At 42.7% G+C, this 15038-nt stretch overlaps 1 protein-coding gene across 1 annotated transcript in view; it reads left to right on the plus strand.

Annotated features, from left to right (window-relative positions):
• LOC104624546 (lactation elevated protein 1-like) overlaps positions 1-15038 on the plus strand; it is a gene marked incomplete at both ends in the record, with an annotated part of 44976 nt that overhangs the window by 19254 nt on the left and 10684 nt on the right. The window contains 3 exons of the mRNA XM_010291946.1: positions 177-317; positions 2032-2145; positions 3453-3593. Of these exons, the coding sequence (XP_010290248.1) occupies positions 177-317; positions 2032-2145; positions 3453-3593 (396 nt within the window). The remainder of the gene's footprint in view (positions 1-176; positions 318-2031; positions 2146-3452; positions 3594-15038) is intronic.

Genomic DNA, 15038 nt, shown 5'->3' on the forward strand with positions numbered 1-15038 from the left:
CCATATATACCTAATGTCAGTAAGGGCAAACAAGCATTCCTGAAGCAAGATATGAAGAGATAAGAATATGATCAGGACTTTACACCCTCTTTTCTGTAATTGTAGTATTTCAAGATACAGTGTTTATGTATCATTCTGTCATGGGTTTCCTTTTCTTATGGTTTGTTTTGTTTCAGCCTCTTGGGGCCAGTGACTATTTGGAAATATCAAAGCATTTTGACACTGTCTTTGTTCGTGACATACCACTTCTTACAATGGCAAAAAGGACACAAGCTCGTCGTTTCATTACTCTTATTGATACCTTTTATGAGCATAAGGTGAGAACCAAGCCTGTCCTATACATATAGGAATAATACTGGGAGCCTAAAACCGGACTGTTAGAATTGGTTTGAAGTAAGGCTTTCTGTAGTAGTGATTTGGGAAACATAAGCAGAATGAACTAGCACTGCAAAGAAACATCATTCCAGCTTACAAAAAAGGCCCTGTTGCAATAAAGGCAAATAAGCAGGTATTTATTTTTTTTATTTCTGTGGATGTTAAGCATGACCATAAATACAAGCCTGAGTTCATTTGCCTTTCTTGAATCGGGATGTTATTTCATTCCTAACCCAGAAAAACCACAGAAGCCATGTCATCATTTTAATAATGAAAAATTGTGCTGCCAACTGTGCTGGAGTAAATTTAAATTTTTAAAATTTTAATCTGTATGGGCAGTTGGTCAGGAATCACTGCCTTCCTGAACAGGGTACTGAGAAGTTAATAGTATAGTTACATTATTAAGTTTAAAGGAAACAGTCACTGTAGGCTTTACATTAGGTTGCAGAACTGCTAATGGAATAGTAGTGATAAATGCAGCACTTCATGTGCATTTACAGAGGTTTCAATCATGGAAGCAAAATCAGCATTACTAAAACAAAGAGAAGTTCACGTTTAAGATTATTTTTTTAAAGTAATACAAGATATGAAACCCTATCTTATGTGTGATATATGCACACACTTAAATATTTATGCAATCAGGAAATATCGATTGAGATTTTTTTTTTCAAGGATGTCCTGGCAAGATTATCAGAAAGGCCCTGGTTCAAGCAAGGTATTGAACTAATGAAGAGTATGAGTAGTTTCATTTGAGTCAGCCAGATTCTTTGTGCTTTATGATTCGGAAATGGACAGTTTCTAAGAGGATATGCTAATATTTATAAACCATAATAGTGTGTTAGAAATTGGGGGGATGTGCGATCTGCTCTATCTACATGCTGTCATTAAGAATTGCAAGCAAACAGCTGCTTTCTAACTTCCTCCATAGGAAAACCACAAGTGTTAAATTCCTGTCACAAGTAGTTGTTTGGAAAAACCACCCGAGAGTGCTTATTTGTGGAGACCTGTCCCTGCTGCAAACATTCTGCCTGCACGCTCTCAACAAGTGTCTCCTCCTGTAATAACATTTCAGTCTGTCTTCATTGCAGCCCCCCAGAGATGCTGTATCTCAGTGCACATTGTATCTCTTCCCAGCAGACATGAAAACAGCATTGTTACTGTTATTAGCAAATAACATGCACTTTAGTAGCATAGGTGGAAAGTAAGAGTGGCTCCATTTGGCCTTCTGGGAAATTTGGAATTTAAACATTCTTTAGATGGGAATATGTGTGCAGTGCACTTACCTACTCAGAAGAATCTAACTACGGGGGGAAAGAAAGCATTGGTTACTAATACTTTATTTTAGAAAGTAAACTTGATTGTGAACTCATTGCCTGTATAGCAGATACTCTGAGTATTTAATAGCAGTTATGCTGTTCTCTGAGTAAAGTTATATGAGTTGTTATTGAGGAAAAGATCCTCCATCCAAATGGATGATCCAAAAGTCATCCAAATGACTAAGGTAAATCTGTAACAGCAGTGCTAATAAGAGAAAGGGAAAATACCTGGGAAGAAAACAAGATTGTAATTTGAAGTCTACTTTTCATAAAACACTTATTTTATCCCTTTTCTGTAAAGTCCAAGTGATGATATTGTTGCCTGTTTTTCTTCTCTCAGGTGCGTATTATTTGTTCTGCAGTGACTCCTCTCCAAAGCTTGTTCCTGGTAGAACATGACAGTGGTGAGCTAGAGGACAACAGAGTGTTGATGGATGATTTGGACTTGAGCCAGGTACGTGATATTAACATCGTCTCCCTTTTGTAACAAAATTGGTTTTGGTCTCATAATTACAGCAGCATTTTAGGAAGAGGAATCAAGTAAACATTTCACTAGTGATTTGCTGCTTTTTCTGCAGTGTATCTGTCACTCTCATAATTGCATGTTATGCTAGTTATTCATAGTCAAAGAAAATGTCACAATATATAGAACCATTTTGCAGAAGTTTTAGGGTCATTTTGATTGTTAATCACTGTATCTGTTCAATCATGTTGTCGTGGTTTAGCCCCAGCCGGCAACCAAGCCCCACGCAGCTGCTTGCTCACTCCCCCACGGTGGGACGGGGGAGAGAATCAGAAGAGTAAAAGTGAGAAACTCGTGGGTTGAGATAAAGACAGTTTAAAAAGCCACGCACACAAGCAAAGCAAAACAAGGAATTCATTCACCTGGGCAGGCAGGTGTTCAGCCATCTCCATGGAAGCAGGGCTGCATCACGCCTAACAGTCACTCGGAAAGACAAACACCATCACTCTGAACATTTCTCCCTTCCTTCTTCTTCATCCCAGCTTTATATGCTGAGCATGTTGCCATATGGTATGGAATATCCCTTTGGCCAGCCTGGGTCCTGGCTGTGTCCCCTCCTAGCTCCCCGTGCACCCCCAGCCTTCTTGCTGGCAGGCCAGCATGAGAAGCTGGACTGTCCTTGACTGCTCAGCAGCAACTCAAAACATCAGCACATTATCAACGCTTTCTCATCCCAAATCCAAAACACAGCCTCACACTAGCTTCTGTGAAGAAAATTAACTCTACCCTGGCTGAAATCAGGACACATGTCTGGAAATACTCGTGACAGTTTAGCTCCTACATTTAAAATACAGAAATAAAATATGGTCTGTTCTACAACTAAAAGATGGTTTGTTCTTACTCTTCCTAGACTCTATAGGACTGCATCACAAACAGTACCATGTTCCGTGTTACTTATTCTGTTTTTCCTTTTCCCTATAACCTATTGTTAATGATTTTTTTAAATTATTTGTCTAAATCATTTTGCAGTTACTCAACAGAAGAGTGAAAATAGGTGGTTAACATGTCATCATGTTGTTTTAAATCCAAATTCTTGTTTTGCTGTGTTCCTTCAGAGGACTACCTGGCTGAAATAGGTGTTTCTCTTTACTTTTTGGATGTTAATTTTATTTTTTTGGTGCTGTGCTGCTGTCTTGTATTGTCAAAGCCTGTAAAGCACAAAGGAGTTAGATAGGATGCACTTCAGTACAGCTATGTGTCTCACAGTTTTGTGGTACTGTTTTTGTGTATTAATGTAGGATTCCGCCAAAGGACTCTCCATGTTTACAGGAGAAGAGGAAATCTTTGCCTTTCAGCGTACTGTCTCACGGCTTACAGAAATGCAAACTGAACAGTACTGGAAAGATGGGGACAGAAGCAAAAAAACACTACAATTAAAAGTTGAATAAAATCACCAAGAAGTAAAACTACTTGGCATTGGCAAGCTTTTTAGCACAACTGAAATAATAATTGCACTTTATCATCTGGACCATGTTTTCTTTGAGCAGTTGTTTTTTTTGTTTAAGACAGGAGGACTTGGTTATTTTTCTGTACCACCAGTGTGTGGACATGTGAACTTTTGCCTTCATTTTCATTTCTATAAATACAACTTTGATGTTCAGGAGGTTTAATGGGATTAGAATTTTTCTGGAGTATTGGTCTAGAGAGACAAAGTTCAGGGTGTGTGCAACCTGCACCCTGTGCAGGTTCAGCTGTGCAGGGTTCACAATAGATATATACTGTCACTTGAAGACGGAACTTCGTGGTTTATGCACCACTTCCATCATGTACAATGCAGTTCGCACAAAAGAAAAATCAAATGCTTTCTTTATGACAATTCTGATGTTGTATAGGTCCCTGCTACAATTCTGGAACTCCTCTGTAGTGTATTCTGGTTGGGTTTTTTTCCTATTTTCTGTGTGTAGCCATCTGCTGACTTTCAGGCTCTAAGTCAGACTGTTGTTCAGTCTGGTTCATTGAAAACTAATGGTTTGAACCAAGAGAGAAGCCTGAGGAGAAGCTTGAAGGTACTTGAAACCACACAGGATTAAGATCTAAGTAAAGATGGATGGAAAAAGAAACTATGGTAAGACAGGGTATGCTGTAACATATAAGTGCAAGTTAACACTCTTCCTAAATTTTGCGGTTCTTGCAAGCCTGGATATGCTGCCTTTACACCAGTGACGTATCTCTAACCTGAATTTTCTCAGGCTTCATCTATGCCAAACCTTCCATTGCTGCTAGCAGACCTGTTCTGATCTGGGGAGAGTAAGACGCAGTACTACTGAGGCAATTCATCATGTTACAACAGGAATGTGTTTTATGGAAAAGATGGGATATTAACTGATTCCCCAAAACATATCACCCATCCTTGTGTTTGTAGTTGGAAACTTTCTTTTAGTTAAAAATGCAATTGTGTCATTCTCAATTTTAATCTACCTGAAACAAAACATGATATTGCATGTATTGGCTTATACTGTATTTTTATAAAAAGTCATTTAAAGATCATATTTACAAACCTGAATAGGGAAAAATATTATGCAGATGGACTGAAAAGATCACCCTAATTTCTTAGGGAGGAGAGCTAAAACATACTGTTCCCAAATTGGAGTTTTCTTACATTTTGTAACATGACCTTTTTCTTGTACTGTATCTGTTATCAAAAATATTATTCTCTGCTTTTGTTAAGCCAATTAAATTGTTTCAGTCATAACCCTTGTCACAATTACAGAAAGCTCCTAAAAGGGACTTGGGGGGCAGAGAGGACTGGAGATGTCCTGTGCACTTGCATGTGGTACCGCAATACAGATGTTTTGGAGCCACATGTTCAAGTCTAGTTTTCTGTTCTGATCACTTCTGTTTGTCCTGGAAGTTAGTTATACTGGCTATACCTGTTCTTCAGAGAATTTTTAAAGCCTATATTTATAGTTTACAGCTTAGGCAACTATGTTGTTATTCCCACAAGTGTGACTGCATGGAGAATTTTAATGCATATCTATGAAAAAAACCCAATCATAATACATTGCTTATATGTCAGATTCCCCAAATAATTGATGTGTATTTTCAGAGACTTTTACTAGGTTTCTCAATAGAGGGAATGCTGAGATTAATGCATATGTGTCTGCATCTACACACACATGTGTATACTTAATTTATCCATATATATAAATATAGATAAAACTAATATATATAATTTAACTCTCTGTGTGGTTCTGTATTTATACATGGCAGTCTACACTCATCAGCCCGGTAACTCCCCTGAAGCTTCAGCCTTGCCTTTTTCTCTAGTAGCATCCAGAAGCCTCCTGCCTTGTCTGATGTATTGTGAGAAAATGGGTGGGGGGTGGTAGATACCTTAAAAGCCTCTTGCACCTGGATATTTATTTGCATTATTTTAAACACTGTTTATATGTTTAGCCTGTATGTCTTCCTGTGCCATGTGGTACAGGGGAAATGCATAATCTTGCAGAACACAGGTGAGACATTTGGGACATGTGAGAGAGGGGGTTCTGGCAGGTTCTACGTTCCCACAGAGACTGTCTCATGCAAGGGAAGCAAAGTGTTTCTCCAGGGTCTGTGTGGGTGATGACTGACCTCTAACCAGGGGCTCCCTGGAGCCCCCATGGCAGATCTGTTTGTGTTCAAACAGCTGCAGCTTTGCCTATTGGTATTTGAGGCTTTTCTGCAATCTGAGCGCCATCCCAAACTGGGGTACTCCCAGGTTTTTTGGAAGCTCCTAAATGCAGTGGGACTGAGGTATCGTTGAATGCCTCCTGGGATATAGGTGAGCTCTGTCAAACCACAGGAGGGAACTTCCCAAAAGTTTCCAGAGCCAGCGCTGCTTCCAGGGCATATTGCTAAATAAAACCATAGTGCAATCTTTCCCTAGCCTGCAAGGAAGCTGTGTGTTGGGAGTCATTGGTAGGTGCTGGCAGCAATCAAGTAGAAGAAATGGGGCATATTCCAGAAGGGTTTTGGGGCTGAAAGAGGCTATGAAAAAGAAAAACCACTTAAATCACTGTGCAGTATTTGTGGTCACACTGCAGAGTTTGGATTGCCACTTTTAGGTCAGGACCACAAGGACAGATTGATGGGATCATTTTGTCAGTCCGCTTGGATGCCGGGGCAGAGATCCCTGCAGTAACCACAGAAGAAGAGTATTTATGTCTGTCTACTTCCCTAAAGAAAGCGAAGCCCTGTAGGCTTATTTTATGATGCTGCTAATAATGGTGTAGCATGCATCCAGTCTCTTTCCAATGGGGAATGTGGGTGGGGAGGGGCTGCTTCTGAGGCCAAACAGCTTCCAAGCAGCTGAGTGCTGGCCAGAATCTGTCACTGGGGCACGATGGGTGAAACTGGGTATGTCCTGGCACTGGGTCGCCTGCACTCCCAGCGGTCCTGTCCCCTGCTGCCTGGCCTGCTCCTCGCTGGTCTCAGACAGCAGCAGTCCGTGACTTTTTATTCCCACACTAACATGTTTTATTTGCCAAAACTTAAACAGTGAGATGCCTGTGAATAAATCATGCACACTCCCTCATGGCCTTAAAATTGCTGGATTTATGCTGGATCCTAAGTTCAAGTATTGGCTTTTCAGGCTTTCCTTAACTTGCAAATTCAAGTTACCTCAGATCTGCAACATGTTTTTATTTCCATTTTAGCCATTCAGCAAACATCGCTGAGTTATTTTTAAAGGTCTTTTCAGCTAACCTTATTGATATGGTGTGATATTTTGCTGGTGCAGGAAGTAAAATCCTTGTGATTATGGACATGTGAAACGTTTTGTGGTGGTTTATAAAGGCCACGTCCTGGCCGAGAATTTCTCAGCTAAATTATTTCAAATACTTGATTGATAAAGGAATGTTCCCAATGCCCAAAAATTTAAATTACAGCTTCTGAGAGTACAGTTATTCTATCCATATAGACATTTTATCTTTAAAGATGTATTTTCATTTAGCATTCTTGTGCAGTAGCTCTTACTTACCTTTTTTATAAATAATGCAATTCTGTCTTTCAAAGCTACTGGTTTTCTGTATTTACCTTTGCACAAATCAAGGGAACAATTGCAGTATTTGGGGTATAACGAGAAGCCTTCCAAAGGTCTTTGGAGGGATTGAAGATGCACTTCTTGCTGTTGCTGTTGTTGGATCTAATAAAGGAAAACCATTAATGGATTTTTTTTTTTGAGTAAGGGTGATCATAATGACACTGTAGCTGGATAGATGTCACCTATTTTGCAGCAATTTAAACATGAAAAAAAAAAAAAGCAAACTGACCAGGTTTCAAACAGTGCTCAGCACGGTCACCAGCCATCTAACAAGGAGGAAGAACAGCCTCTCCATCAAGACCTGTCGAAGAGCATTAAGATCCAGGATTTTTCTTTCTGCGATTACCTGGATCTGAATATTCCCGGTGCCTCAGTTTCCCTGTTGATACAATGGGAATGATGTTGCTTTCTTATTTGCTGACACTGGAGTGCTGCCAGGCTTCACTCATTAATATTCTAAGATGCTTGCTGAGGCTCTGGAATGAAAATACTTCAGTAAAGCATGTAAATAGTGCAAAAATAATTTAACTACTCAAAGTGGATTAGTTTCCTTGTTTGGGTTACAGAATTAATGCCATCAACTAAACACCATGTGCCTCTTTGTAGTGATGATTGTTTTTCATAATGATGCATCTATTTTAAAGAAAAAAAATCTGAGGTTTGTGATTAAAACCCTAACCAATTCATGTAGTTTTTCTTCTACCTGTAATGACAAATTTCCTACATGATTCATTACAACCTTAGCTCCTGTACTTGTGAACTACAGTGGCTTTGCAAATTCTGTTGGTATTTTCCTTGTATACTGAGAATTTTATTTTTAAAAATATGTCATTTTGAGTCTAATATGTAATGAACTGAACACTGTCAAATCCTTCTGTTATTTGAGAAAAAATTATGTTGTAATAAAGAAAAATTAATAAAACCAGATTTTATAAACATTTTGCATATTATTCATGCTGGTTTTAGCTGTGCTCTGACTGGACAGACCTTCTGTTAATGACTTAGTGAGTTGTTTTTTTTAAAATCTCTGTCTCCAGGGGCAACCCCAGACTGGCAGCACTGGCCATTTCTGGGCACTTGGTTGCCTGGATGAGCTGTAGCACTGCAGGCCATTGCCCTACATGTGGCTCAGCTTTTGGTAGGTATATCCAGAGCTTGTCAGAAAGGTCCTCCTCCAGGCGCAGTTTAGACTTGTCCTCTTTGGTTACTGCTTGCCGGCAGCCCTAATTTTTGGTTTTTGGAACCTTTTTTCCCTACCTCTCTGTCTTTCTTCTCCAGCAACTTGAGTGAGGTCCTCCAGCTGAGTGCAAACCACAATTAAAGTGCATGCATGCACCCCCTCATCCCCCTCGTTAATTTGGGATTCTTCCTGTTCAAGATCTGCTTTCACTGCCAGCCAATTAGTTCTGCGGTTAGTTGTTACAGGTTTTACACAGCTTGCAAAATTCCCTCTGGGAAGAAGTTAAGTTAACATTTAGGCAGGCAGAGAAGTCCCTGCATGGATGGGTCGGGAGGGCCCGAGGGTCACGGCAGCACCCCAGTGCAGGTGCCCTCATGCAGCACCTATGAGTGTCGTGAATGGGAGAGCAAGGCTGCAGCACGATGCTCCTCCACAGATGCTAGCGGCACGTAGTCAGTTCTTCCTGACAGACGGCCAACAGTGTAGTTTGGGCTTAAGAAACCAGCACTTTAAATTTTTTTAGGAGGGGTTTAATTTTGGGACAATTTCTATTTCCTTCTGCAGATGTTTTCCCTCCTCTCATACCTTTTACTGGAAACCCTCAATCTCTCCATTTCTTCCAAAGAGAGAGGATATTACATTGATATTGAATATCAAGCTGTGACCAGCTTGCTGTAGTATCTCTTGCTTGCAGCAGTGCAGTATCCACTGTTTGAGAAGAGCATCCAGTAATAGCCCATTAGAGGTTCACGCAGGCTAGTGAAGCAGGAGGCTGTATCCTCGCCAAGGGTTGCATGCCTTGTTACTCATGTAAACACTGGATCCTTCGCCAAACTGATTCCCGCCCCCCCCCCAAACATCCTCCAGTGGTGAGCTGTCAGGGTCTAATTAGAAATTTTGTTTGAAAAAAGGTCCCTTTGCGTTCTTTGCTGCCTCTTCTGAAATATTTCAAGAGCAGAAGCAGTCAATCTGCCTTTGCAGTTTGGTTTGTCCGATGGATGTTTCTCTCGTATCCCCCTGATCCGTTTCATCTGAGAGATGAGCAATCCCCAGAGTGTCCATCTCTTGTCAGAGAAGAGCGCTGCTCATCTTGGGATACTTCATCTTTCTTCTGTTGTTCTGCAACCTCATTTCTGAAGTAGGAGCACAGGTCTGTGGAGGCTCAGCTTCCCTCAGACCCCCAGGGCTTGGAGTTTCCTGCTGCTCTGGCACGTATGAAATATGGCATGTGGGATCTGGGGGTGCATCTGTGCCCCTGCAGAATGAGAGACGTTTCTGACCCTTGAGTTAGGCCAGTGCCTGCATTTGCCTTTCTGTCTGCTGAGAAGGAGGACTTGCAGTGGCATTCCCTTGCGCGAGAGTAGAGGATGGAGCAGATGGAGGATGCAGGCCACTAGTTCCCTCTCCAGCCTTCTACATTCTCCACATATTTGTAAAACAACTTTTGTTTTAAATTGAATTGAATTCTAAGAGCGCCATTAAAATACAGAAATGCTTCTCACTGACCTATTACTCTGCATTCAAGTTGGTAAAATTTTGGATGAGTTTCTATAGTCCTCCCGCCAGTTCTTTGTCAGGGTGAAGGGTTTAGTTGGCTCTGTTAATCCACTCTGTAGCTGAAATTGTTCATTTAAATCGTTATAAAAATCCACTCTTTTCCAATGCGAATCCTATATTCCCAGATTCGAGTACTGCTGCCAGTGCAAAGACTTCAAATTCTTTGAGTGCAATCACGCTGTGTCGGTCCAAAGCCAAATTGCAAATACTTATCCACAATTCCCCTTACTCAGCTTTAAGCTAATTTTTCCAGCAGGCAACAATAGCCATAAAAGTATAGGGAAAGGTTACTAGAAGATCTTGAGAAATGGTTGATGGATTCCTTCACAAGCTGTGGTATAATTCTACTGCATCCTCTTCTTGCAAGAAGCAAAACCTTTCGTTCCGTTACTTAATATATTTTTAGCACGCAATTCTTCAGTGTCACAGTAATTAAGAGCGATCACAGCCACTGAAAGATGAAGCACAGAACAAAAGCTCAAGTGATTGTTTAAGCTGAAGTTAACTGAACCAGGAAAAGTAAGCTCAATGACATGAAGAAAAAGCTTTCTTTGTATCCTCCGGTCTCTTACAATTAGCAAAGCCAAACACACTTGTCTAACTTTTTCTACCTACAGTGATGGATAATGTCCAGGTCACAACATGACATGTTAGGCAGTGAGGTTTTTTCCTGCAGGCTTGTTAAGAGCATCGCTCATGTCAGGTCTTTCCTGTAGCTGAGGTACGAAGTTCCCAACACCACTTCCCTGTTAGTCAAGGTTCAAACACACTGCAAACAGCTAACAAAGTTAGTTGGGGTTAGGGGGACGAAGTTTGTTGAAAACATAGGCAGAGGACCAGTCTCTCCCCAGTTGCGATTGATATCTCCCAAAAAGTAACATTTCAGAGGCCACTGGAGAGAGGAGCAATTACTGTCCAGCAAAATTACAATCTGAATGGGCTGCCAATTTCAGTGCCTCACTAGGACAGCCGTGACTGCTATAGAAACTTCTGAGAGTGAGACAGTGAGGTTTTCCAGCACTGGAAATTGCGAATGGAGAAGGTTAGACTGGGTGCAAAGCCCATTCAGTCAGGCAGCTGCCAGTTGAGCCTCTTTGCCAAGTAGATTGTAGGAAATGCTGATTAAAATGTCCAATGAACGCACCAGGCAAATTAAATTTCAGTCACAGCTGCCTGGCCAGTTTTGGTGGGAAGATGGCTCTGGCGCGTTGTGCACCTGGGCTCGCTCTCCCCGCACCGCCTCTCCTGCGGGCGTTTGCCCCCTGCTCACAGGTACAGCAATGGTGCTGTGGCCGTGATGCTGCAGCCGGGGCCATCTAAGGACGTAGGTGAGATGAGGTTTGTGGGGAAAGGTGGTAGCGGCCGCTCTAATAATGGATGTCTGTGGGGAAAAAGAAAAGCCAGACACTGTTCCACGTGGGGGAGGAGTGTCCCTCCCCACCCCAGCTTTGCAATCTCTGTCAGGGCACAAGCTCAGTAGGTGAGGGCCACTGCCACATTCACCTCCCTCCGATTGGGCTGGCACCCCTTTTTTGTTTCCCCCCCTGCCCCGCTCCCTGTGTTGATATCAACAGGACTGCTCTCTTTCAGCATTGCCTGCCAGCTCCTTCCCCTCCAAACAGCCTGCAATGGACAGCTGAAACTGTCCCTTTGGGGCAGAAGGGCTGGTGGTACAGCCAAAAGCCCATTGCACACCAGGAGACAGGGCTCAGTCTGTGGGAGGGCTCGCGGCTTTCCTCTCATCACGTCTCCAGCGGCTTGGACAAGCCCCTGAAATCCCCCTCTGCAGCCCATCAGTCCCCAGCTCTGGCTGCACACGCAGGTGCAACTCAAGTAATGTTTCCCCTTAAGAGGCTGCTTTTACCTCCTTTCCACACCCCCGCTCCCCGGTCCTTTCATCTATGCTGGGGGAGGGTTTAATATCTTTTTGTGTTCAATGCTGGCCTTGGAAAAACAGCTTGTCACCCTTCTGGCAGCAGGCTGGCAGCGGTTATTCCAATACCTCACTCCCCACCAATCCCCTGAAGGACCGTCGGTATTATTAAGCTTTATCACTGTCATTGTTTCGTTTCCTCCTCTCTCCTGTCTCTCCTTGGCCTCCTTTGATTTAACCCAGGCAGTCAGCCAGAGGAGTCTCAAGCAGGTAAGCTAAGACACATGTAATGCTCTGACACAGTAACACCGCCATTTCTCTTCTCCTCCGCAAGTTGCATGCAGCCGGTGTGCCAGGTCGGGCAGCAAAGCCTTCAGCGCTGTGCCCCTTTACAATAGCTCCACTTTTTTCCAGTCATGCTTGGCTTTGAGAAAAAACAATAAAATCTCTTCATGAATCAATGGGATTTCCTACCTACCCATATTGTCATTCCCAAATATACTGATTCTTCATTGGCTGCGGTTGGAAAAAAATGTTTGCATTTAAGTACAAAAAATTATATGGCCTGTATTAATAAAACCAATGAGATTTGTCTTGCAGCATAAGGGTGAATGATGTAACAAGTCACAGCTTATCAAATCCACGAAATGTTTGTGTACAGAATTTTTTTTTTCAGAAAAAAAAAGAATTATGCACTTTTGATAGTAAATATAATTGGTATTTTGGTCTGATTGCAATTCTGTTCATTTACAATTTCTCAATATACAGCTCTTTAGAAGTCAGACTGACTTCATCCTCTGCTCTCAGAGCACCTGAAGACACTGCTCAAGCATCAAGACATCTGCTCAAGCCAATATCTGCCATTCTCTACTTAGGCTTTTTATATGCGTTGGTTATTTGTTTTACTAACGGCTAACACCAAGCTGTTACTGTAGTGTGTATGTATGTGTGTGTGTGTGTACACATATAGGTACTCAAGGACCTATGAATGGGTTTTGCAGTCCTTGTGGCCTGTAATTGCTCCCACAGCCATGAGTTAAGTCTTGGTTAATGGATGCCAATCTGTCAATTCTTGAACAATTTAGGAAATTAGTTATTGACATAATGGAGAATAATCTGGTGTATCACAGCAACCCATACTTGAGGACACCTCTGTCTGCTAAGGTTGACCCTAATAATTAACAGCCTTACCCAGTGCCCCAGAGGTGCTTTATAAGGCACAAGGCTGAAAGTTAAATAGCTTCTGTGCATCACATGTGCTCATTACAGCATTATGTCTATAATGGCTTTCCTGAAGCCACAGCAGCTTGTTAATTGATTGTTCTTATTTTATGGTCTTTCCAGGGGTCCCCTGTACCATTACAAAGCTGTGCCCTTGTCCTTGCCAGATTGCCTTTTCCTGTTCAGCCTGAGAACTAGTGTCCCCTCGGCGAATGGGGACGCGCCTGCCATCCCTTTGCTTGACCTTGGTGGACTGTACGGTGCTTCTCGGGCACCCTCCGTTTCTCTTCCCCCAGCCCCACTCCTCCACCTCAGCTCTTCCTTCTGTGGAACTCAAAGGCTCGATAGCCAGCCGCCTCCTGTTTAACCATCTGCCACTGCAGTTTAGCATCCAGGCAGCCCTGTGGTTCTCCTCTGTGTGGTCCAGGGTTTATTTAACTTGAAGTTTGCCAAAATAAGGTGATGATGAATCAAAAGCTAAGTGTCATGGTGTGGAAGAGGAACAAGGTTTGCAAGGAGAACATGACCAGCTGGTAAACCACCTGCTTCTCTGATCAACTGCTACAGCTGGAAAGAAAACAGAAAAACTTTCTGGGCTGAGAACATCTTTGCCAGCTCATTTGGAGCTGAAGCCCTTGAGCTGTTACTTCTACAAGCTCCTGCCTATGTCCCAAGTTAGAAATGAGCCGCAAAAGCCTCGGCCCTTAGGTGGAAATCCTCCAATTGTACTTGGGTACCTGGCTAGAGTGAAACGTAGGTCCCTACAAAGGAGGAGCTGGGCTTTAAGCACCTCCTGTTGGGAACAGGAAGATGACTGAACAGGAAGATGATTGAATTCACATGTCTTGTGTGTAACAGGGTAAGCAGAGGCTGAAAGCAGGGGGGAGTGGGTTTCAGCACAGCTTCCCATTTCTTGGCTTAAAACCAGACACAAGTTCCCCTCTTCCCCGTGCCTTCACTCCACAGCTCTCCCACGGTCATGCAAGGGGGATGCACAAAGCCCTGTTGTGCTACGGCTCTTAGAAAGATCTTACTGTTTCACTTGGGCTGAGGTGCTCCTGATGAAGGGAGCGGCTAGAAACAGTCAGGATTTGTGGCTCCCTGTCCCCTAACTTTGGTGCATTTACCCTCAGTGGCAACAGACAAGTTCAATGCTGTATTTTAAGTGACATGAGGCACCATTGTTCCTTAATCTCGGCAAAATGGAGAACCCAGGCTAAGACAGGCTCAGCAGTGAACTAGCATGAAAGGCTGACTCTGGGGAGGGAAAGCTAGTCCCTAATCCTGTTTTGTAGAAATACCTTTGCTCTTGGGTGCATCATACGCCATCATCTAGCTCCACCGTGCGTCAGGATCTCTCCTCTTGCCACAGAGGAGAGAATTTTTTTTTCCTTACTCTTTAATGCTCTCTTCAGTGAGGTGTCTGAATAGTACCAAGCAGCCAATTTCATGCAAATAATTTTTAAATCAACCTCATTATTTGTGCGGTTCAATAGCGCTTTCAATTTAAATGCGTTCGCTGTTCTCCTTCACTCGCCTTCTCCACAGCATGCAAACCCTGGCCTCTCCAGTGGCAAAAAATTAGCGAGGTGGGGCTATGAAATTCTAGACTGGCAAAGATGTATCAGGATACGTGTCCTTAGGATGATGGAAGGAGGCATCTGGATGGTCCATCAACCCCACAAAGCTTGCAACTTACTGGGGCTCTGAAAACAGGTCCGCTTGCTCTGTGGTCAGTCATTTCCCTGATGATAAAATGTGCCCCAGGACGGTGCCGCCTCAGGCTTCCTCGCACTCTTATTTTGAAAAAGTATCTCTCAAATTTTAAAACTGCTTTGGAAAACTTATGGGGACAAAAAAAAAGTTTTCATAGCCCGTTGTCGCTCGGAGCTGTGAAGACCGAACCGAGGCGGCCTGCAAAGGAAGGAGAGGCCCACAAGATGGCAGGGCCGCATCACGGCAGAGGCAGG

The sequence above is a fragment of the Phaethon lepturus genome, unplaced genomic scaffold (assembly GCF_000687285.1).
Source record: "Phaethon lepturus isolate BGI_N335 unplaced genomic scaffold, ASM68728v1 scaffold11510, whole genome shotgun sequence".
Classification (NCBI taxonomy): Eukaryota; Metazoa; Chordata; class Aves; order Phaethontiformes; family Phaethontidae; genus Phaethon; species Phaethon lepturus.